The sequence below is a fragment of the Neopelma chrysocephalum genome, unplaced genomic scaffold, assembly GCF_003984885.1.
Source record: "Neopelma chrysocephalum unplaced genomic scaffold, ASM398488v2 Primary Assembly neopelma1_108, whole genome shotgun sequence".
NCBI lineage: Eukaryota > Metazoa > Chordata > Aves > Passeriformes > Pipridae > Neopelma > Neopelma chrysocephalum.
Window position 1 is genome coordinate 3912495 of NW_020897773.1, and position 25494 is coordinate 3937988.

Consider the following 25494-nt stretch of genomic DNA (forward strand, 5'->3'; position numbering starts at 1 on the left):
TGAGAGCTCTGTAATACTGCATATAGATTTCTTTTAAGAACTGCATTAACAACTTTGAGCCAGAGGTCCTGGCGCTCTGTTGTTCCATTTGTGTCACTTTCTAGGTACATTTATAAGAAACTATATGATATATATTTACTGAAGTGTATTTTGTATTAGATTAGGCAGCATTACAACACGCCACCATGTTAAAGCTTTCTAAATCCCACCTTTGGAGACAGCAATAAAAAGAAATTACATGAAATTACACCTTTTCTCACTGTGGGTGAGAAATAATCATTACAAGGAGTGACCGAAGGCCAGAGAGAGTTGTCCAAAGGAGACAAATAAGCAAAAGAATAAATACACTGAATAAAGAAGAGTGAGCCCCTTGAATAGTAAACCTCTTAGTCAGGTCTTTATAGAAAACAAAGTTTGGGGGTAAAACTGGGAAGGTTGAAATGACGAGGCAAACATCACTGAAAATTGGAAATGGAGAAATGGAAAAGGAATTGATATTAAGGAACAGAAACGGGAAGACATAGCAGTAAGGGGAGTGGTAGGGAACTCAAGGAGATTCTAAAGGAATAAAGTATTTCCTATAAACCCTTCAGAACTACAGAAGCCATCTGCAGTAATACAGGCCATCTAAAACCAATTATAATTGCTACGTATATTTCCTTATCTTTATTACTGTGTTTAATATCATTCAATAAGGAATATGAGTAATACTGACTTAGTATAAGAATGAAATATCTGAGGGAGGAAATTTTAGTGGAATGTTGTTCAACATCAAAAAAGAATCAGCAATGCAAATCAGACGATGTGATAACTGGGGAATGCTAAAAGGAAACTTCATGGGAATCTCAGACATCCTGTCATTTCTGGAGAACATGATCAACATAAGATGAATATTATATTCATTTACAAAAAAAAAAGAGTAATGGATAGTAACAGGTATATCTTCTTAAATTGGAATGGCACGTGAAGTAAAAGAGAAGGAGCCCTGCAGTGAAATGAGTGCAGCTGACTTTCACAGAGATATCACCAGCAGATTGTAGAAGTGCTGAAGTGAAGATTATATGGCATTTTTTGGCACACAATTGTGAGCAGAACCAATAGGAAGCATATAGTCATAGTCCAGTAGAAAAGTCAGCAAGACATTTCAACAAATGTTTACACTGACCTGAAGGCTTTTCGTGATACTTCAACGGAACCTGGACCAATTAACTAGTATCTTTCTAAAGCATGAAATTTGTGGCAGATAAAACCCAAATGATATAATCAGATTAACACAATCTGGAAATGTTTAGAGATACTAGTCTTGTAGTATGTATACTACACTGTCTACACACAGTGTATAACTATGTATACACTACTGGCTTAAAAATGTTGTTCAATTCAGATTAAATAATCACCTTCACACAGCTCCACACTTCACATGGTGTAGAGTCAAAACAATCATTTTGCAGAAGTTTAAATGAAAATGAGGGCAAATGCATTCTGTGATGATGGACTTGTATCCTGACAGAAGGCTCTGACCGGTTGCTCTGATCAACAAATTCAGAAGTCTGAACCAGCCCGTTTGGAAAAGCAAGCCATGAGAACATGGAATGTTACTGGACTTGACTCTTTCTGGCTGCTTTATTTAAATTTTAGGAATTAAAGAATTAAAGTGCAAGACTAAGAAAAAAGAGCACAAACAAGAGGAACACAAAAATAAAACAGAAATGTAAAGGTAATAGAAGAGTGAAGAGAAAAATGTAAATGGGGGGGGACACTTTTTTAGTTGATAGAGAGTCAAATAAACATAAAACAGAACAATCTTCACCTATTCAGAGATTAAGTTCCAGGATATCCACTAGGAAAATGGTACCTTATAGCTAGCTTTCCCAAGATAAGATACATTCAGTGCTGCTATCAGATTCTGACCTTAGCATTGCTGTCAGTTATTAGTTCTTGGACACTTCCTAAATATAATGTGAAAGCACCTGTTCTGAGTAAAACAATATATAGTCCAACAGCATCCTGCTGCTTTACTACTATTTTTTCCCATGCTCCAGACTGGCCATATGGTTAGTTTATTTGATAATTTCCTCAAGAATAGCTACTCATTGAAATGGCCAGTTTGAAGGTCTTACCCCTCAGAGAGCTCTTGTACTGCATTTCCAGCAATCTCATCTCTCACAGAAGCAAGAATCCTATTTTGCTGCTTTTAAGAGCACACCTGAGTGGTAGATTTCTTTCATTTTCCTTGGATTCTATACTGACCTTTAATCAATGAGCTTAAAATATGTCCTTCATTTTGCCACTCAGAAGTCTGGTGTATCTCCATAACAAGAAATAGATACTTTCTTTTTTTCATACAACTGGTTATATCCATTTTTATCTTTTCACAGCACAGACATATAATATTCATTAGGAAATGCTCCACAAAATATAGTTCTTGTTTCAATTTCACATGTATTCTATAAGAATTCTCCTTTCAGTACTCTTTATTCTATATAATTTGTAATCCTTTCATATGTAATTATCCTTCTCAGTACACTTTTTCTCTCTAAGTGGAAGACAAATTCAAATAAAAATATTCTGGCTTGTCAAAAAGAGAAGTGCAGGACAATAATGATTCTACATGGAAGAGACAAATCAACAAGGTCCTCGTGGAAACAATCTAAAAAAATAGATCTTATCTCTAGATCCAAGTGGGATAATAAAGAATAAAACAATGTGTTTACATTCCCTCAGCAAGCTAGGTAACTTCTATTTGTTAAGCCTTTCTTTCACAGGCACGTACCAGAAGGAGTAATGCAAATACAAACAACAATTAAGCATTTGAGATCACAAGGGGCACAAATGATGTCAGATTGCTTTTATCATTATTTGATCCAAGAGAACTCTCATGCATCAGAATGGGTGCAACCATACCACGAAATCCACAAACAAACTTTGTGACAAAATTTTCCTGGATTTAAATGCCATGAAAATTTTATACTAAAATGGTATTTAGTGCAGAACCCACTAACCCATTAATTCTTATATTTTGAATGCACTGCAAATATGGTACAGACCACAAGCTAATAGTCCCTCAGGCTCACTTCAGGCACAGAGAGAATGCGACCTCTTAAGAGGACTTAAGGAAAAAAAATCTGTTCCTGAGCATACTTAGAAAGTTTTGACAGTCAAGCTGTTTAAGTCAGGTAGCTCATGAAAGATTTTTATATAATAAAATTTCTAAAAATACAATGAAATTATATTTCACCCAAGAATAACCTAATCCTCCTTAACATCTTTGCATAGGGATTAGAGCAAATAAAACCAAGTCTGTTAGTCTTTTTATGAGAAAGTAGATCCAGGTAGAAATTGAGTATGACACTCACATCCACTGACATTTAAAGAAGACTGAATTTAAAAAATCAAATACAGTCCCCAAATATATATCTGAAATATATACAGACAGATATATCTGAAATTTAGCATGTTATTATCAATTAATGGTTAAGTATAAAACCTTTAGGATTTTATTCTATCTCAAGTTAGTTGTTGAATGAAATTGCACTGTGCAATTTATTACTCGGTGGATCTGCGAAGAGGATGTGGAGTTTGTGGCAAGATAAAACAGTCAGAAATTTATTGCTGCTTCATTGCTGACGTGATTTAATTATCAATTGCCAATTTGGTATTATTCTCAAAGAAATTTACAAAATCTCTAGATCAGAATTCAAAGTCCCAAATCTAATGACTATCTTTTTCACAGCTTGAAATCTACTTGTATTTTGAGAGTTTTTTAAAGGAGGCACAAGGAAACCCTAAATAAACATATAATCTTGTCTCTTAAATATCACCTAAATATTCCCAAATTTCTGTTGATGAATAGTGTCTGCTAAAAACTGGTTCATGACAAGGGTACAGAAAAAACTTGATACATTCCTGCAGACTCCAAACATTTTCTTTTTAGGCAAGCAGTTTCAGTAGAATAAAAATGCATGTCTTTCCCCACCCCCCAAAATTAAAAAAGTGCTGTGTCATCATTTGCTGAAATAGAACCTTGCAGTATAGATTAAATAGAGAGGAAACAATCCTTTCATATGTTTCCTCCAAAGGAAATATATATTTTCTACTAAGGAAGTGAACATGTAATTTTTGTTCAAGACCATTATTGAAAACAGCCAATCAAAGGTAGCAACAGGTTTTTGGCACATGCAAATCTTACGAGCAATCTAAAAAATACAGTATTCAGAATTTGGGAATGCAACATTTTGAAAGAGATTACTAGTTGTCTCATAGAAGGAGTAATTCATTTTTTTTTCCTAGGAATGGTGTATCAGATCCAGCATAAACTATTCCATTAAGTATGTACTCTACCTCCAGCGATCCTATGGTGGCAACACACACAGCTATGAAAATGGAAGATGTGAGAAGGAATATGACGCACTCATAATGTAATCTGGCAATGAACCACAGAAGATATGCTGTTTTACCTTTTAATATATTCTGCCATAGTTTAGCAAGATTAGGAAATACCTGTGTAGTGTGACAGATTGCTTCTTGGAGCTGGTATGGTAACCAAAGGCACAAAAGAAAGTTTGTCAGCAAATTCCTACAGACCTTGTGAGAGGTGAATAAGTATACTCTGTGCCTAGAAAAACTCATAAAATCTTGTTATGTTTATGGTTATTTCCATTTAAAAATATGCTTGAGTACATGCGTGAATTATAACAAAGATTTATTTTTTCCAGAGGATGGAGCAGAGTAATATTACGGTCTTCAAAGCTACTGACTCTATATTTCCTCACTACTTAGTGAAATTAAAGTATCAGAATAAAAAGATTTTGAAGATAAAATAAACATATCAGCATTGTTCTACTCTATAACATATTATTTCAAACACCAGTAATCTGTTCTACACTACCGAGTAACTGGTCCATTTGTTATTGTTTTTCTTTGTGTATTCCATTAATGATTAAATATTTATGTCAGCTAGATAATATTTAACTTCTCCCCTTCATTATGGGTTTACATGTTCAGTACACTCGCTCACAGATTTAAAGGACTGAATTCTCCATGCTCTCTCCTGCAATCACAAACTTGCTGACACTTCATTTAGCCAAAGTGCTTTGCTTTCTCAAAACCCCTTGTCATTCTACTTAAAATCAAACTGAAATTGAGAACATTGGGTCAGCACTGTGGATTGCTCATTCTGGGATTTTGTCTGTGTCGTTAGACAGAGCTTCTATTTAATCACTCTTTTCTTGTGATCCGATTTATTAGCCTTGCTTAGCTGTGCAGTCCAGCTGAATGTATTATGCACATGTACCCATGAAAAGGAGGCAGAACAGCAGTGGCTATGCATGATCATCTAGCATGTGGTGATATCTAACAACCCAGGAACTGGAATGCAATCTATGATTCCCTTTCACATATATTTAATCAGTTCTTTTTCCTGCAGATTTTGCATTCTTAAGTAGGTAGGTGACTATCTTCTATGACTCAGGTGTCATACACTCTATTTAGTCATTTTATCTAAATGGTAAACAATGGACTGTCTGTTCGGTTCCAGTTAACATGTTTCCATATAGTCCATATTTCGGCAGTCTATCCATTCTTTTATACACATCTAACCATGGTTCATGAAAAATAAGTGAATTACTTGTTACTCTACTAACTGCTATCTAAAGATACCCTCATGAGACATCCATGGCATCAAATGTTATAGCTAAAGTCATTTAAGCTACATATACTTGAGACCTTCATAACATTATTTCATTATATAAAGATCAGATTAGAATTATTTCTGCATAAACTGTTCTATAGTTAGTGAAAGCAACAAATTTGGATATATTTTTTGTGAACAATAATAACTAACTTCTCTGAAAGAGAGCTAAAGCAGTGTGAGGTAGAACCAAACCCCTTGATCCAAAAATTTTTGAAATCAGAAAGAATATTTTCTTCCTTTCCGAGATTGCCCGAGGAGAATCATTCCACTGTTACATTGATGAAAATCAGATCTTCATTTCAATTCAAATACAGATGAAGGAATTCATCTTATGCTTGTAGGCAAATTCCTAGTAGCAGAGGAACCAAAAAGCTAGAAATTTAGGAGAGCGCTTTTTTCCTTTTTACTAGCTAATCAGCCTGTTTTGTTCAAAATAGCCTTTATGTAACCAGGTATTAAGGAAAATCACTGTTTCTCCCTTTCACCTTTTTGTTACTACAAAGGACATTTTATGACATTTTGTAAACACTTTTTGCTGGAAAGCTTTAAAATCTTTCAAAGAATACCATCAGCAAGTACCATTACAGTGAAGTATGCCTAAGAAAATTCTTATCAGGTGACATTTGTCCTAATAAAATATAATTTTACACATATTTTAGGAGGTTTTCAGTTCATTCCCAAAAACCATCTTTGCTTTTACTTGCAAAGGAGATAAAACTAAAAATCTTTTGATGGTACAATTCTGAAGGACCTCTTTACAAATAAACATCTTTTTACTCAAGGATATACTAATCTTTTTAACAGATCCAGTTGCCATGTCATGCTTTGAGAAACAAGCCACAATTCAGACCCAGATTGGTTATTCCAAAGAAGAACATTTGTTTATAAAGAATATGTATGAATACATCAGGAACTTAGTTGCCCCTAAAGCAATCTGGAATACCCTAAGTTACAATAATTTATTCATTACTTTTGCTCCAATGTTTGTATCTTAACTACAGCTCAATATTGTATATAATATGTAATTTCTAAAACCATAAGTTAGATCATCATCTCTTCTAGGAGGTATTGGTAGGAATACAGCAAAATATGCTCTGAAATCTCAGACACCACTAAACAAAACAGAAAGGGAATGGTAAGAAGGCAGTGAATATTATTGACCTTATTTTATGGATGAAAAACTGTGAGGAAGATTAAATACTTGAGATATATAAAGAACTTGTAATAGAATAGTGAAAATAAAATAGCAATTCCAAATCCCATTTCCAGTACTTAATTACTTCTCAGTTCTTCATCTCTTTTTTTTTATTTTTCCATTTTATGCTTCCAGATGTCTACCATTCATCTGATGTAATCATTTATGAAGGATCCAGTTTCTAAAGAAGAAATACTATCTGGGTACAAAGCTAAAAGGGGTTGTTTCATAATAAGTTTTTCTTAACCATAGCCAACTCTGCAAAACAAAACCCAATTGCAAACCCTAGAAGCAAAGGTCACTATCACAATTAAAATGATTTTCTGAAGGAACTCAGCATTTCAGAGGAGAACTTGCAGCTGGTTGTAGATTGAGTATCATACAGTTCTTATCAAACAAAATCAACAGAAAGAACAACTTGCAGGAAGAAGTGTAGGATGAGACTCGTGGCGAGACTGTTGCACACCCTTTAGACACAGGCAGTACACAACACATTCAGAGACCAATAATTCACTGCAATTTGGCTAAGCACAATATACTATTGTAATATCTAATAAAATTCCAGATATTTTTGTTACACTCTTCTCCCGGTATCATTTATTTGGTTACCAAAGGTTTGTTTCAACAACATTGCCAGTCTCTTATTTTATCAACAGTTTTCAAGCTGTCCTTTGTATAAAGTCAGAGAAAACACCAATTCATATTGAAATTCAGCTGAAAAACTTAAAAAAAATAATAAATGCAGGAACCTGGTTAGAATGCAGGAAAAAGGAAAGCAACTCTCAAAAATACTTTTGACAGCTATGAAAATTTTGTTACTAAGAGGTTTTCTAAGATTTGATTTAAAAGTGATGCTAGTGGGTTACAGAAAATGGAGATCCAGTTCCCAAATTTAACTGAAAAACTTCATGATTTTTATTAACATATAATGTGAGGCTACCAGGCATATTGAGAGATAAGTTTTACCTTATATACCTTTGAAAACAGATTCCTTTTAAAAGAGAGAAAATATTTTTCAAATAACTAAAATATTTCTTTTTTCTGGCCAGAACATTGATAATAAATAATGCTTGTAGGAATCAATCACAGCTATATGGACAGAAATTCAAAGAGATGTATACAAGAGTCACATGCCCAGTTCTCCTGTAGCTGAGAGGGCAAAGACCTTGGCTCCCCTTACGCTACTGCATATTTGCTATCAGAAAACTCCAATTTGCCCCTCTGAATCAACTGGCAGAATGGCCAGAGGAACTGCTCTATCCAAACAATCTGAATTTAGCAAAGTCCTCCCTAGAGAATAATTTCTCTTTACCCAAACCCTTGTGGTAGGACCAAGCTGCAGCACAATTTCCATGTGTTGGGGGCAGATGTGAGAGAGAATTAACCTTAGCTGCAGTGGCCATACTGTTTCACTTAGAGCAGTTAGGTTCATTTGCTGTTAGAAATGAACATTTCGAACATAAAATAATATTTGCATCAATTTAAAAAATACTGAAGACTACCTAATTTTTAATCTTACTGTTATAAATCCTGGAGACAACACTTTAACAATTGTAAAATAGAAATACCTCTTGTTAATAACAGAAGTATTGCTTTTAATTTTTAATTTTTTTTTTTAAATTTAGGAGTCTTTGTAAAGTTATATTTAGGACAAGTTGTTTTCTATATATTTATTAAATTGAGAAGAGTTTTTAGCCAGTTTATGAAATGCATGAATGCTGTAAATAATCACAGAAGATAAGTCTGGTAAGTGCAGGTAGTAGATTTAATGGTGATCGCACTGTCAATACATTTTTATTGATATCCTATGGTCCCATTAGTCTACTAAATTTTTCTTTCACTCTTTGTATATATCTTCTATATTTCAAAAGAAAAAAAAGTTTGCAGAGCAGTACTGCTGAGCTAGGGACATATTTTAAATGACAGTAAAATCAGACTGTATTAAATTATACTCCCTTCATTGCTTAGCAAAAAATAGCCTTTAGGGATGTTACATAGGACTTGGATTTCTGACTGGTAGTATTTTGCTGCAGAATTTAAGCTTTCATAAAGAAACAGCACTACAATTCTTTTCTATAAAATGCAGCAAAAAGGTGGTAAATGACACATACGTTGAGCTTGAAGACAATTTATATGCACACAGACATCTGAGTTTAAATTCATCATTATTCATTAAAAAAGGCATTTCTAAAGATGAATCTAATTAGATTACATACTAGGTATGACATTTATGATATGTAAAACCATGAATAGTTATCTCTAAAAATTATAAATATATATATTTATAATTTTAAATTCTTTTTTTGATCATTGCACTTTTTTATTTTAAAAAATATTCTATTCATTCTAACACACATACTCCCATTTAAATCAGTGGGAGTAATAACATTTAATATTCCTTAAAATGTCACTAGATGATTAAATACCATGAGGTAACATATAGGATAATCATATGCTTTTAAATAGCCATATTGTATTATTCAAATAAGTATCGTTATCTGCAGCTTACTAGTACACACATTAATTTACACTGCAGATCAAGGGGATAAAATTATTCATAGAAATAATCCAACTAAATACAGTGGGACCATCTCTGAATTAAGTGATCATAAAGAAATTCACCGGGAATTTGACTGTGACTTTATTCTGTGTCACCTCCTGCCCTGAAAGATTCTTATTTGTCTTCTTTCTAGGCAAATAGGACATAGTATAACATATATAAATCATGGAAAGGAACAGGGAAAATAAATATTTTTTATCTCCATAATTTTTTTTAACACACAGGGAAAGAAAGAGAAACTAGTTTCGTACATAGAGAAAGTAACCATCTCTGCATAAGGAGAACAATAATAAAGGCGTGTTCAAAGGACCTGGAACATTAATAAATGTAGCTCTTATAAAGACATAAGTGTCTTAAAAATATTGGCTGCTCACATCAAAGACAAACACTGCATTTCTGGGTCTTGTGTACAGAATATTGTACTGTGGCTATACTACTCCTTATATACAACTTTTACAGGTAGAGTTTAAGAAATAATTTTAGGGAGCTTTAATGGCAACACTGATAAGCAGATGTGCAAATACCATGCCTGTATTTTATTTTAAAAACTCAATTCATTGGAAAAAATGGTTCTGAAATGTACTGAAACAATTTTGTCCAAGTCTTTTATTTCTTTTTTTTTCAGTCTTAAAAAAATATATTTTATTTAGTCACAAAAAAATCTCAACTGAAAATCTGACATTTATGTTAGCAGTAGTATCTCCCCAAGGGGACTCTAAGTAACTTTAATTTCCATTCTGATTCCTTTCAACTTCAGTCTTATTTTGAAGCAGAAATATAAAAAACATTTAGGCAGGAGTAACTTGACTTTCGTGTTTGAGCCTTTTGTCAACCCCTTGAAAACCCACGACAATCTGTTCGAGTTGCAAATTTTCTCAAAAATATGTTTGCACAGTATTAGTGGAGATGGAGATGTCTTGGATTGTACTAGTCAGCTCCTGAAACACTGTGTTAACTTCAGCCTCAGCAGGTCCTCTTGGCCTCTGTAGCCTATGCTAGGTCCAGCTACCCAGTTTTGGACCGGGGGAAGTGTCAATCCAACAGCAACTTCCCTGCCGGGAGTGGGCCCTGAGGAAAGGGAGCTTCCTCATTCAAGTGCAGAAAGCACAATGGCTGGGGCTGAGATGTCTGCGTGGGAATCAAGTCTTTAAAACCTAAAAAAAGTTATACACACTGACTATTTTACTATCTTGAAAGAATGTTCTTTGGGCAGCAAAGGCAAAAATAGCAGCTCTGAGACATAAGGCTTCTTACACAACTTAGATCCATCTACTTTATTCATATAGGGTAAGATATAGCCTTTAATTACACAGTTTAATGCAATTGTCTCCAGAGCTTCCTTCACTTCATCTGTACACAGGACTATTCTTAGCAATAAGTAATGACCGAGTACCAAAGAAAGCTCTTGTGCCAATGAGCAGTGCACCTGCCCCTGCAGCACATGAGACCTTGCTGAAAAGGAGTGGGGCGTACCTCATAGCAAGGAGACGTAAATGCTATGTGGAAGAAATATATTCTATCCCCTTCTCTTCTAAAAATACCATGTGATTTTAGTCAGGTTTTTAAAGACAGGCATTTTCTGGGTGGTCATTCCTAAGGTTGTTCAGGATATTTGTACCTTTGGAGACTGTGCCGTGCTGAATATCCCAGAATATGCAGTGCTGATCACTCAAACCTCTAATAAGAAGGCAGGGAGAGCTGTACTTTGAAGTCATAGTGGATGCTTAAAGTATGTGGTATTATATGCAAAGTAATCAGAAAAACTTCAGATGGGCACTCAGTGAATGTTTTTACCTGCAGTCTCATTTGCCTCATTCTCTTCTACGAATGGGTTAATAGCATCTGTCATCTTACATGGGCATTGTGTAATTTCTAATATTTGCATAGCAGCTCAGATGTTGCTATGAAAACCTTAGAAAAGCCCAGGGAAAAATTACTAATTTCTCTTCAGAGCTGATTCGAATACGGACGATAAATAAGGCTCAGGGCTACAAACTGAACAGCAAGGAGAAAACAAAATATTGAAGAACTTATTATCAGCCTATGCACTGAACGAGGCAGTAAGCTTGAGGATAAAGTGATATATGATCATGTAATTAAACGTTATTTCATAATGGATACTCAGAAACAGATGAAATTAAAATTGCACAGTATCTTTTGTCCTGACAGTTCACAGCTTCTACGTGCTTTGTTTTATAAACTTAGTACTACTGTCAGAGCATAATTGTTGAGTGCAGGATGTTCATACATGTTAGACCGACACTGATGACTTAGGCTGATTAGAGAAGTTGCAAACTGGCCATACTGAGCTGCACTTTAAAAACCTGTGCACTAAATGGTTATCTAAGAACAACCAAGGGAGCGTGAAGATTGATTCAAACACGTAGATGACAAAAGCACTTGACGGTCTATTTTCAAAGGGCAAATATTTTAATAGAGGATAGGTCATCTCCTCTATGGGAGTGAAAGTGAGGATAAAATATGATTTGTGTTTTTTTTAGCTATTAATTTACAATTTTACAAGGGAAAACGGCATTGCAAGTTCTTACTCCACATCTACAAAAGAGAAAAACCAAAGAGTGGAATAAGTAATTATTGTTACCATGCAGGTGTCAGAAACAAGCAAGCAAAGCTTCTCGACAGCCATTTTTGTGCTGATAAAATGTTTCTATGTATCTGAATGACAAAGGAAACTTCTATAAAGATTGCAAAGTAGTTTTACATAGTAGTGAGCAAGATTAGGTCTGTTTATTCCATGAGGTTTTGGGGTGTTTTAATATTAACACAGTTGAAAGGAGTTTTTTTTTCCTAACCAGAGAACCTGATTCTGATCTTACTCTTATTTTACAATGGCTTAACATATTAACTTCAAGAGGCAACAAGTTATTTTAGCCCATCAATTGACAGAGGTAGTACTGAATGTGACAAATCTACCAAAGCAAAATATTTTTAAAATATTTTACAGAATAATATATATGATTTCTAAAGACAATTCCTTATGTTAATCACTGTCCTTAGTATCTCTTTCTTCATTTTCTAATGATTGAAAGTCACTGAGAGCTCAGACTGGGCAAGGACAAGTTTCCAAGACATACTTAGATGCCATTTTTCAAATTTCTGATGAGGAAACTAAGGAAGAGCAAAGTTAAGTAACATCGAAACCTGTACTCAGCTCACTTGATATATTTAGGCTATGCAAGGAGCAATAATCCCATATTAAAGTAAAACATCAAAAGAACTAAATATTACTAAGCTCTTAGAGGCATGCTTTTTGAATTAGGTATACCATTATCACAATAGATATAGCATCACTAACTGCTTTTTATTATTTTTTAATGCAAATGTGAATAAAATGGAGAGACATATTATATTCTATGCTTAAACACAAGCAAGAATAAAAGGATGAAAGTCACCACTCAATGAAGGCATCTTTGCTTCTGAATTCTGTGGTACCATTAATTTATACTGCAAGGGATATGTTTATGTTTGTTTTCTTTCTTTTTTTTTAATAGGGAACAAATTGGAAGGAAATTTTATTCACTTGCATCACTGCGCATGCTTTCATGGTTTAAGATTTACAAAATCCACCAGCATGACTCACAGTATGACAATGGGTAATATGGGACCGAGTAGCAAATTTGAATGATGTGGGTATTTATAATGTGCAAGAAAGACTCTGCTTTTTAAAGACTCCAATGACACTTAGGAAAATGGGATCCAGCCAATGATAAGAGAATAGATAAAATCTCTGGATGTAAACATGAATGTGGTTGTCAATGAATTTGGAACAAGAGCAGGTAAAAAGTTCTTTTACTGAAAATCATTGTGCTTAGACATAGCAGTGTGTGTAGTCTGGGAAGAAGATGCAGTGTCTCACTGGCCTCTCTGACTTCTGCCCCTGGACCTTACAGGTTAAGAGTCTGATTTTAAAAATGTAAAATGTACAAATAATTTTACAAATGTAAAATGTAAGCCCGATGCTGAGCAATAATCAGTGGAATCCAAACTTTTTTATACCACTTTTATCACTCCTGCATGATTTAGAATGGGGAAACATAATATCTTTCTTAAGAGGAGCACTTTTTTTTTCCGCTAGCAATAGGGCCCAATTCACACATTTTTGTTAATAATGAATATAATCTTTGCATCACAAGATCGTAATTCATCATAGTTGTGCCCCAGACACCCATTGTATAAATGCTGATGTGTGTGTGTGTGTGTGTGTGAACATTTCTATTCTCACCTTTGGGAACAAAGAAGAGTCAGGATAAGCTTCTAAAGAAAATTGCATTATTGAGATACAGAACTTTATCCCATGTCTGCTCACTAATTTTATGATTTTCTATACACTTCTTCAAAAGAAAGTACATATAATTTATAATATCTACATGCAACCTTTCTCAAGGAGTCATTTCCTAACGGAAATACCTCCTTTGACAGAAGTGCCATTTTTTAAAAATCTTTTGTTAAAGCTAAAAAGCACAGAAGAGAAAGAAGACCAACATGAAGATCATTCTGTATCAGAAATTAAGATGTAATTCAGAAACTTTGGAACTGTGACATGTATCTTCAATTGCATAGTGTGATGTCAGTGACCTCCTCAAAGCCTGTATGCATTCCCTTAATTACAAACAGACAGCACTGTGAGAAGCATCAATCTACTTTCTCTGTCTTGAGCAACACAAAGCCCTTTCTCTAGACAAAATCACCAAAAAGTCAAACCTTCTCGTTTCAAGACCTTGTGCAATGAGGCACAGTCTAAAAGGAATCTGCAACTTGCACACCTGCATAGGACTGTTAGTACGTAACACCTACATAGGCAACATACAGTGTTTCACAGTTTGTAGTGGCAGCAACTCCTGAAAGTGATTCTAGTGAATACACCCTCCATTTTTTTTTGTAAAACAGATTTTTCCTCAAATTACAGGGTGTCTTAAATATAAAACAAAATTAGTCACATAGCTTTACTCTTTTATCATGGTTCACAAGGCACATATTAAACTAATGAATAATTATAATCATGAAGATGATGATGGTAATAAATATCAGAATTTATGAAAGCATTTTCTCTATAGATATTCCCAGAAGAATACTACAGTCAGAATCAGCAGGTTATTTAATTTGCCCTAGATCTCTCTGTTTTCATATTCCCACTTGAATATAAGTTCAGAATCAGCAGGTTATTAGGTTTGCCCTAATTCTAAACTTGAGTCAATGGGACTTCAAATTGACTCCAGTGAAAAATGAAAACAGAACATGTTTTTTACAGCTATCTAAAAGGCACCAAGTTTGCTGCTTAATAGGACCTAGCTGAATAGTTCTAGGTTCATAATCCACTGCATAGAATTAAAGAAATCTAAATTCTTATCATATAACTCTGGTCTTATAGATTTGCTGCCAGCATACCCGTCTCATTTCTTTACAAGCTCAAACCAGGCATGACTGAGGCCACCTCCCACTTTCACCCCCAGATTTCTCATTGAAAAAGGAAGAAAATGAAACTTTAAAAAAATTATAGGGTCATTGACTTGGAACCAGAGTTCTTTGCTATCCTCAGACATTAAACCTTAGATCCTTTTACAGTAATAAGGATGGCTCTTGTACAGGTGTAATGTTGCAAAGGATGAGAACTGTTACGACTATAAGAAGAGCTGAATTGTCAAAGGAAATGTGATTGGCAGTTGACATAATTTCCAGTGTCTAGTCAGACCAATGGAAAGCAGTGGCAGACGAGTTGTACACAAGAAAAAACACACTATTCTGAACACTCAGCTATGGATAGGCAGCAGAAATGCCAGCAACTTCAAAGCCAACTGACAAGTATCAGTTCTGTAGACCAAAGTGGTTGCACTACAGTAAAGGGAGCTTCAAGTCTTGACTTCCCCTACTAGATCCCTAACAGAAATTCTGATCTTTTAAGTACCTGATGACCAGGAAAAAATTGTACAAAAAAAGCATGTATGGAGTGTCACTGGTTTAACTTCACAGATGAAGAAAACAAACTGGAGAAATGGTGTGAACTGGCTAGGCTCACTGAGAAAACAACGGCATATCAAAATCACGTGCTTTTCCCTACTTCATTAGGTCATTAGTTACCACAGGTATTTTGTGCATTGAAGTGTTCATTGATTCTACTGATTCTACTCCAAGATCCAGGAGAATGGTTAGACATTAGCATGAACCCACCGCATACAACTACTTTTTAGCTTGGCAGAAGAGCATCTGAGCTGCAAGGTTGAGTTCTGCACAATTGACAATATAATCCAGGCCGGTAAAGTGCTCGTGGTACTCTCAGGTACCATCACCACAGTACAGAAAGAGAAACTGTCATTCAGTGAAAGTGCACATCTTTTGCAAAAGATTAAATTACGATCCTGGGTCAGCGTAGAACTAAATAAAGGCACCAAAGTATTACATACCCTAACTTTGCCAGTCAATTAACACTAGTCAATTATTTGCTAGTCAATATAACACAGGTAAAGGTATTTTGCAATGTTCTACCAAATCATTCCCTGAAAGAAGTATACTTCAGTCTTTACAATCAGGTACAAAAAGGTATGCAACACCTCAAAATGCTGTTCACTACTCTGTAAAATCATGTGTTTATAAAGGTACACAACTTTCAATTACAGCGCAATAAATTGGACAAAGCATTTTTTCAGAAGCTGGTATGGTTTCATGTTTGCTGAAAGGACTACCAAGCTTTATGGAAGATAAAACATCATATTAAATTCACCAAGAGAGACGGATGAACCTTTTTGTTTTAAATTACCAACCTATTTTAATAAGTTTATTAAAAGAAGCACAAACCCTTCAAGCTATATATGTTAATGTCAGCCTCTACATAAAGCTATTTCTATCAGGAACTGGTTTTAATTGCCAGGGTGTTTCCCCATTCCTATCCATCAGGTTGGTAATGATGATGGGATAAAATTATATGTTCTGGAATCCAAATGTTTTCCCACAACTCCTTGGCTAGCATTTACTGTTAAAAGACTCCTAGGGAGCTCAACCTGCAGCTGAGACAAAAGGTCAAGTACATTTGGTCAAAAATGCCTGTCAGCCTTGAAGCATAGTAACATTAAAATATAAACAATTTTAAAATATTCTTTTGAAGTTCTGAATTAATAGGACCAATCTGACACAAGGTCCTATGGTGCTAGATGTAAATTCTTCTAGCATATTAGCTTTCTATAATTTGCAATATAGACTTAAAATTAACAAGGACCTGGCACCTCAACTAGGCACAAAGGGAAGCAACAACCTCATTAATTAAAATATTATTGATCTGGGATACCAAGATGTAGGCTATATGTGTATGTGGTCTTTTGGAAGTATTTAAATATCAGCATTTTGAAAGGATTAGTAATACTCAACAAGAAACCTCCTTAGAAGATAATAGAAAACAGACTGCCAACTCCTAATTACCAGTGACACAGTATTTAAATTCCTGTGATTTTACGCGAGACAGATATTGAAATCAATATCCTATAATGCTGAATCCTGGCAAACAAAATAATACATCAAATTGCATTATGAAAATGATGCAAAATTGTGCTTTAAACTGATATAAGGATTGTGTTTTCATACAACTAAAGGTGAAGGGCACAGGTTTAACACAGTTCTGAAAGACTTTTGGATCACTTGACTATCTGCGCTCAAGATTCTACTCTGACAACAAAGTCACCATTTAAAAATATTAAATAAAGTGAAAAAACTTATTGTTAAATTAATGACATAATTGCTAAATACAACACAAGCTTAGCACAATCTCTGGTGGATTTCTACCCCTCCTTCTAAATCAACATCACCCCAGTGGCCATTGGCACTAACAAGAAATTCAGCACGCAGAAGGAATACAGATCGTGTAATAGAGATGCACGCTGTAGGTAAAAATTCTGAAGTGTAAATCAAAAGGAAAGTTTTGTTCACAGTATTTACTAGCCCAAAGTATATTTATCTAATTATTCAAGAAGAATAAAGACCATGGTGACTACTCTGATAAGACTGACTAAAGGCAATGAGTTCAACAGCATCTCACTCAAACATGTATCTTGCAACAGACAATTAATGTCAAAAGAAGTTTAAATGTTTCATTCAAGGTATAAGAGAATTAAATGGATTAAAATATGAAAATTTTCAAAGATATATAAATATTGGATGACTTTTTAAAAAGTTCATGTGAAAAAGGAAATATGCACAACAAAGACTGATGTAATATATTCAGAACCCAAACAAACAAATCTAAATGCTGGCTAGCCAGAGACATCTGGAACTGCTTCCTCAAAAATCACTTTCACAGTTCAAACCATAGCTGGCATCAACTTCTGAATATCTGACAAGGAAGAGTATCTCTTACAGTGAACAGCTGCATGAACACTCCTCATTTTTCTCATGAACCAGAAACTCAGTAGAACGGTTAAAATAAAACATGTTCAAAACAGGAATACTTTGAATTCACTGAGCAATTGTCTCTATAGCATACTAATATTGAGGCAAGTAGGCAAGCTATATTTTAAAAAGATAAATGATCCTGTGTGCAATTTTTTCAAGCAATTACAGATATAGAAAAGCAGAAGGACATGGAGTGACAAGAACTTAGCATCAGTGAGAAAATTCGTCCAAATCAATGCATCATGTGTATTTTACTACTTCTTTTGGAGATATCGGCTTATTTTCTCAGGCAGGATACTAGACAAGGTTATTTTTATATAAATGAGGATGAAATGAAAATTATACCTTTTTCTTTTTGTCTAAAGTCAGAAAGTCACTATTTTACTAATTTAATATGCAAAATAGGAGTTTTTTGTTTTGAAATTTTAGTGTAAGGAGCAAAGTCAGAAGAGGAAGATGGAGGTTCATTGATATGAATCAGGTATCCTCCTTACTTTCTAGGACCTTGACTTAATTCACTAAAAATCTGACTTTAAAGATCTGTCTTTTTAATACACAGCTCTCCCTATCATAGAATCAAGCCATACCAATTTGAGTAATTTCAGGAAATCTTATAATTTTCACTGAATATATTGCAATGTGTGTCAAAAATTTATCAGAAAATTGATATGGCAGTTGGGGTTTATTTCAATGCTAATCTTATTCCTAATAAAAATTATTATTATAATTTTATTTTTCCTTCTATTGAGTCACTATTATTATGTGAAATAATATTCCCTTGCCTTCTTCAGTACTAAATAGAGATTTTATTATCTCTTTTAGAGGACACCTGTAGAGGTTTTACTCATGGACTCATCGACAACAGAACTGCTACAGAGCATAATTTTCTCTGTTGTGGACTGCACATCCTTGACACTTAGGCAAAACTCCAGTCCTTTTTCTGTGATTTATGCCAAAGCTCCCATTGAAGAGAATTTAGATCCTATTTGAACAAAGGGCATGAGTGAATGGCTCTTTCCTAGCTTCCACTGTTCTTACTGGTGTAGTTCAGAAAGCATAAATGAAGCTACTCCTGATTTAGACAGGTACAAAACCAGTTAAGCCTACCGGAAATAATTTATATTACTATGTGTTTCGAAAAAAACCTAACTTGGTTGAATTTCATTCTTATAAGAAAAAAATTACTGCAGGAAACATTAATGAGATTTTCAAAGATGAAAATATGAAAAAAAATCACCAGATTTTTTCCTGAAAATAACTGAACTTATATCCAAAATGGCATCCTAAGACTTGAAATTTTGATTGTAAATCTATTATTTCTAAACTTTCAAACATGCAAGTCAGAACAGAAAATTCTGAAAAGGTTTTCTTTATTGTTGTTGATATTGATTCCTAAAGTCCTCCTCATTACACTGTGGGACTCTGTGTCTTACCAGACTGCAGAGATACAGAACCACAATAAAACCAAGGAAAAAAAATAAATCCAAGGAATATCGAAGTTAGTGACCATCTTTCACCTTTAAAGAAAAGGTACCAACTAGGACACCTGGCTAGAATTTCAGATAAAATCTAAACCATTTTTAAACAAAAAGCAAAAGAAGGGTAAGTGTGAAAACTCAAAAGACCCCTCCAGATAATTGCATGAGATGTCTGAGATGATCCTCTAGCAATGGCAATGTCTTGCCAAGGTTTGTGGAAAATTTACATGTTCTGGGAACAAAAGATCAAAGCACAACAGCCTAATTTTTATGTTGGCTACAAAAAACTAAGCAGTAGCCAGGGTTTCTTTCTTGGCAGATATAAAGGCTTTACTTATCCTTCTGCCTTTTCTATTTCTTAGAATATTAAATAATTTATAATAGTTCAATATCTTCAGTAGCACATATAAGTAGCTTCTATTCCCTTCATCAAAACCTGACTGATGGAAATTTCAGTTACTATCTTTTATCAATCAATAAATACAAACTGTAGGACTAGTTCCATTTATATTGTTAGCAGGGGAAATGTTGTCTCCTGTTCCAAATGAAATCAGAATCTGAATACTTTATGATCCTTTGTTGACTAAATATGCTAAAATTATAAGTCTTGCTATTATTTTATAAGGCTTTTTAGTGGTCAAGGGACATGTGAGGAGAATCTTGATCCCACTGAGGTCAATTGTAAACCCACCAGTATTTAAATGAAGTCAGCATTTTACCTTAATTTTGGGGGATTCTAAATATTATTTTGAGAGTCATCTTCTTAAAAGCTCCATACAATTTTTAATATATATAAATATAAATATGTATTTCACTAACATTCAATCTAAACATAAAAATGTTCCCTAAAAATGGATATTGAACCTATTATTATGTAAAGGTAAGAATTGATCAGATTTATGTTACACGCAATTATGTGAATTTTTGTATAAATATTATATGTTCAAAATAACTTCAAATAAATAAACTGCGCTTTAGTGTAAAGGGCATGTAAAGGTATAATAGCATTTAAATTACCATTGTTGCTTTAATGAAGCTGCTACACCCCACAATTTTCTTTTTGGTTTTTGGGCCCAACTAAGACAACTCAATATTGTACATACACTTATATATTATGTAGTATCATATATTGACATCCAAATACTAAATCCAGTAACATGATCTACCTACTACAAAAGACATTACATTTTACAGTTTCTGGGAATGGGTGCAATTGAAAGGACAAATGCCTTATTTTCTGAAACTATCATTTGCTCTTATTAAGAATTATTTTAAATATTAATAGGGTTTGAATTTTTTACAAATGGCAGATGAGAGATAAACAGCTGATAAAGTAAAAGGATGCAGAATGACTGTAGTGTTTTGAATATTGACACTAAGGACAGAAGGTGTTACATAATAAAGCACAGTCACAAATGATGTTTTCTTTCTTATAATAAGTGAAATCTGATAGAAATGCTAAAGGCAAATTATTCAGCCATAAATGTCATGCAGCCACTCAGTGAAGATCTTAATTTGGCCTTGATAATATCTTATTTATATTTACATTTTAAACTTAGGTCTTTGCTCTCCAATTTTGACATGATGATTATATTTTCCCTCGGTACATTTGCTCTTATTTCATTCATACACCTTTACGTCCTGTTCTAGGTACACAATCTATGTAATTTCTATGCTTAGGGAGCTGCAAGCAATGGTACATTTACTAACAAAATAATAAAAACAAGAGTCCTGCATGCATCTGCAAAGTAAACGCTCACATTCCTTCCATTTGCCAAAAACAATGGGCACTGAATATGAATCATATTTTACCCAGTGATTTATTTGTAGATGGGATTCAGGAAACTGCTATTTTTCTAAGCTCCCTCTTCCTTGGTAAAACTATTCAGTAATTTTGCGGTCTTGAAGTATGTACTTCCCCCTTGCCCTTTTGCATTCTCCTTGTCTACTGGCATGGTGAATTGCTAAATACATTGTAAAGCAGTACCATTCACATCCATGTAAAAACATAATCCTCTGTTTAATCCCACTCTACCCCAGCAACAATTTCAGGAATTCACAAATAAATCACTGATTTTATTTCAATGACATAGCAGAGGGAAATATCAAATACAAAGTGGACTCTGGGTCTCCTCTACCCTACAAAACCAAACCCAGGTCATCTTTGCACTGAATCCAGTTAAATTATCCCCAGAACTGCTTTCCCTGCTCCCCAGACTAATTACCACAAGCTGCTTGTGATAAGCATGCCTGTCCCCTCCTTCAACTCCAGCCGAGTGTGATGCCAACCACCCCCTCCCACCCAGGAGACATCTGGTATCCAGGATCCATCTTCCCTTTGCCCAGAACAACCCCAAATCCCCCCTCATCCCCGGAGGACATTCAAATAACATCTTGCTCCTCTTCCTTCTCTCACCCAGCCTCTCAGAAAACAGAAGAGTGATGGCACCATGGTTGACCACAGAGACACGTGGAAGACGGGGAGAAGAAGGTGGGGAAGAGGGGAGCCAGGGACATGATGGAAAGGGAGGGGAGGGAAGAAGATCCACTCGTACAGATGAAACTTCATGCAGGCCTGGCCTCCTACCCGTCCCCTCCATGGAGTGATGGGGAGGGGGGCGGTGGGGCAAACTGAAATGGCACCTTACCTTCACTGCAGTCCTTCCCTCGAAAGCCCGTTTGGGAGCAGTCACAGACGGCCTGGTCATTGAGCACCGAGCAGACGCCCCCGTTGAGGCAGACATCCTCCCTGGCACACAGGCGGCTCTGTTCATCATCCAGCCGCACCTCCTGGCTCTCCACCGGTGATGCCTGCGTGTAGTTGACCCGGACGTCTGTTATCCAGCCCTTGAAGGGCTCCCGGTCCTTGACAGAGGAGAGTGTCAGCTTTAGCGTTGCTGACCGCAGCTCCGGCGGGAGCCCCCCTAAGAAGAGCCCGCTAAAGACAGTCATGTCCCGCCGTTTGGACTTCACCTCCACCCACTTGGTCTCGGCTCGGTCAATGATCAGCGTCGTGTTCTTGAAGTGGCGGCGGATGACAACAGAGTGCCAGAGGTTGTCGTTGACCGCCGTGTCCGAGAGCAGGGTGGCAGGCTCAGCACAGAAGATGGAGAAGCTGAGCTGTAGCCGCCCGCCCTGGGTGAGGATGAGCTCCAGAAAGTCGCAGAAGCCCTCGTCATCAAAGTAGAGCACCAGCCCACTGGAGCTGCGTGTCTTCATGTTGAAGCTCATCTCACTCTCGCAGCAGGCGTTCCACTTGGGGAAGCGGGTCCACTGGCCCTCCGCACCTGGGAACTCCAGCCCGCTGCCCAGCTCTGCCCAGCAGCCCAGTAGTAAGGCCAGCCAGAGCAGCAGGCAGCCCCCGCGCCGCACCAGCGCCGCCCCCATCCTGCGCGGCCTGGGGCAGGCGAGCGGGGCGGCAGGGCTGGCGGGGGGCAGCACTGGGGCCCCGGTGGCAGACAGGGTAAAATCTTGCTGGGCACCAGCTGCGCTGGGAGGTTCAGGCACACTCACCCCCGCCCCGGGTGCGGGGGTCACTGTGGGAGACTCCCCGGGGCGGGGGGCTGTGGGTGCCCCACGGGATGCGGTTGGGCACAGGATGGTGCCAAGGGCCACTGGAGGGGACCCGCAGTGGGGGTAAGGCGCCGTTTGGTCTCTTCACTGGTCGGCTTGGCTCCGCAAAGGGTGTCCAAGGGTGGGTGAGTCAGCAGAAATTTTCCCCAAAGCCAACATTACCAAACCTGGAGAAAAACCAAGATCAGTGGCAAAACTCTCCTCCAAGTGGATCCACCAGCTCAGCAAGGCTGTACCAATATCCTGGCACGCGTGCGCCTCTTTTTACATCCTCTCCACCAGCTGTAGTTTCCCAGGAAGCCAATTATTGATCCCAACGCTGCCTCCCTAGCATGGATCCTCTTGTCATATCACAGACCGTCTGCCATGGTGCTAGAGCAGCGTCAGCAGACGACAGGACTCATCGCTCGTGGTTTCCTGAGCTGCCTCAATCCCAATGGGGCTGAAACCCAGAAGCTGTCAAACAGCCGAGTGGCTACTTGACATGCAAAGCCTGACAGCTCTTCTTCTGTTTGCTTGCAAAAGGCCAAGGCTAAGATCCAGGGGGGTGATTTTCCTCTATTGTTTTTGTTTCTAATCTGCAAGGAATTGAAACAGAATAATAAGAAATGATGACTCGTAACATATTAAATCATAAAGTTGAACAATATTGAATGTTTGAGATTATTTTTTCATTTCAGCCACTGTTGGACATTAGAAAAATGCTGCTGTAATTTTGGAGTTACTGAGGAATTATAATAACTTGCAGCGCTAAACCTAAATCTTAACGTACATGCTTATACTAGATTACATTTTTATGGTATAATCTATACATAAACTACTTACCTTTCCAAAACTTCCAAATATTTCAGTAGTATATTTTATTATTACAAGAATAATGTTAAACAGAAAAGGTGGTGTTTATTCTGCAATTTATTTTATTGTAATTTATTCATGGAAACACCAGCACCTGTGAAGCTACAGGGTCCTATTCATGCAGACAATGCTGCCAAGCCCAGTTCCAGTTGTTTCCAATACAGGTCAAAAAAATAAAGTGGACTGAGCTCCTAGCAAGAACTGACAGCCTCTACTGTACCTGGCACACCTACTGGTTTATTTTCATGGGGTGAAGAATTGCAATGGTTTCTTAGAAAGCTTTTTGAAAATTTCAAACCACGTTTTTTTCTCTGCCACCTGGTTTCTTTTAGGGTTGATATTCTCTGTTATGGCAGGGAAAATCCAATTCAAGCCAGCTCTGATGTTGACATTATTCACTATGCAAATCAGCTAATCCCAGGTGTTAGTCCTCTGAAATGGGTTGCGGTATTTTATGTATGTTTACTCAGCTGCCCTTATTTAAGAGAACAACTCCTCATTTAAAAAATTATATAGATGCCACAGTTCACTCTCATCCTCTGAAGAGGTCTCTACATTGAAAGCGCTTCAGCAGAGAGGCTCTACTCTCTGTTTTTCTCCCCCAAGCCACTATATCTTTTCTGGAAGCTGTGTATTAGCAGACCTCTCCTGATGGAGGAGAGGATCTCCAACATCTCCCTCACCCACCACTTCCCCTTCAACTCCCTTACATTTCTTTGCCAGCAGCACTTAGGCAGGCAGAATAGCATGTCCAGAGCTGCTGCCAAGCCCTGTGCTAGGCTGGGGTGTGTGTGTGTGTGTGTGTGTGTCTCTGTGTGTGGGGAGAGGGGGTAGAGATGACCCTGCCAGGGAGAAACATGTTTTAAAAACAGGCACACACCTCAGCTGCCTGCACCTGACACGTTCAGAGCTGCTAAGTCACCTCCTACTCTCTCTTTATATTTAATTTCATTCCTCTAAATGTCAACACGATTATTTTTATTATTTGTCACACGCGAGGTGGGCAAAAGCAGCAAAAGGGAGGACGGGAGAACCCCCAAACTTCGGGGGCAGAGGCTAGCTGTGCCACTAGCAGCAGGCAGACCCTGCTGTTCTCCCCAACACCCTCCCTGCCCCCCGGCAGTAGCCACCTCAGCACCGCGGCTACCAGCCGAGGGATTTTCCGGCGGCTCCCCCGGGAGGGCCCGTGGCGGGAGCCCCCGCAGCTCCGCTCCCCAGAGCGCCTTTCCGGGCGCGGCGGGGCCGCGGGCAGGGGCTCCGCTCGCTTGCAGCACCCGCCGAGCGGCCGCTCCCGCTTCAGCACCCGGAACAGCTCCGCCCTGCGCGGCCCGACGGGGCGGCGGCGGCCGCCGCCGGCTGAGCGCGATGGGGACCCGCCCGCGGCCTCCGCACCGGCCGGCGTGGGGCTGGACACGAGTGCGAGCCACCATGTGCACGAGTGGATGCACCGAGGGCGGGGAGGGGAGGTGCGGGCGGCGGCGGGGCCCCGCTGCGGCGGAGGGGAAGGAGGTGGAGAGAGGGAGCGGATTTAGGGTGCGTGGGGGGTGCGGAGAGCCGGGTGCGGGGTGGCGGCGTGAGACACGGCGTTCGTGCCCGGGGGGTCGCGGCGTGAGAAATTACATGGAGGGAGGGGGATGTGTGTGAGGGGGTCCTGAGTGCGTGGGGGAAGGGGAGGCTGCATGTAGGTTTGTGGAGTGGGGATGCGTGGGGAGGGGGCGCGGCGTGTGTGTGTGTGTATGTGTGTGTG

At 37.5% G+C, this 25494-nt stretch overlaps 1 protein-coding gene across 32 annotated transcripts in view; it reads right to left on the minus strand.

The window, feature by feature from the left end:
- Nucleotides 1-23468, minus strand: part of NRXN1 (neurexin 1) — a 713001-nt gene extending 689533 nt beyond the window's left edge. For all 32 annotated transcript variants that reach the window (XM_027696600.1, XM_027696599.1, XM_027696611.1 and 29 more), the window contains exon 1: nucleotides 21968-23468. In XM_027696600.1, coding sequence (XP_027552401.1) covers nucleotides 21968-22706 — 739 coding nt within the window. In that variant the 5' untranslated portion in view covers nucleotides 22707-23468. The remainder of the gene's footprint in view (nucleotides 1-21967) is intronic.
- Nucleotides 23469-25494: the final 2026 nt, after the last annotated feature.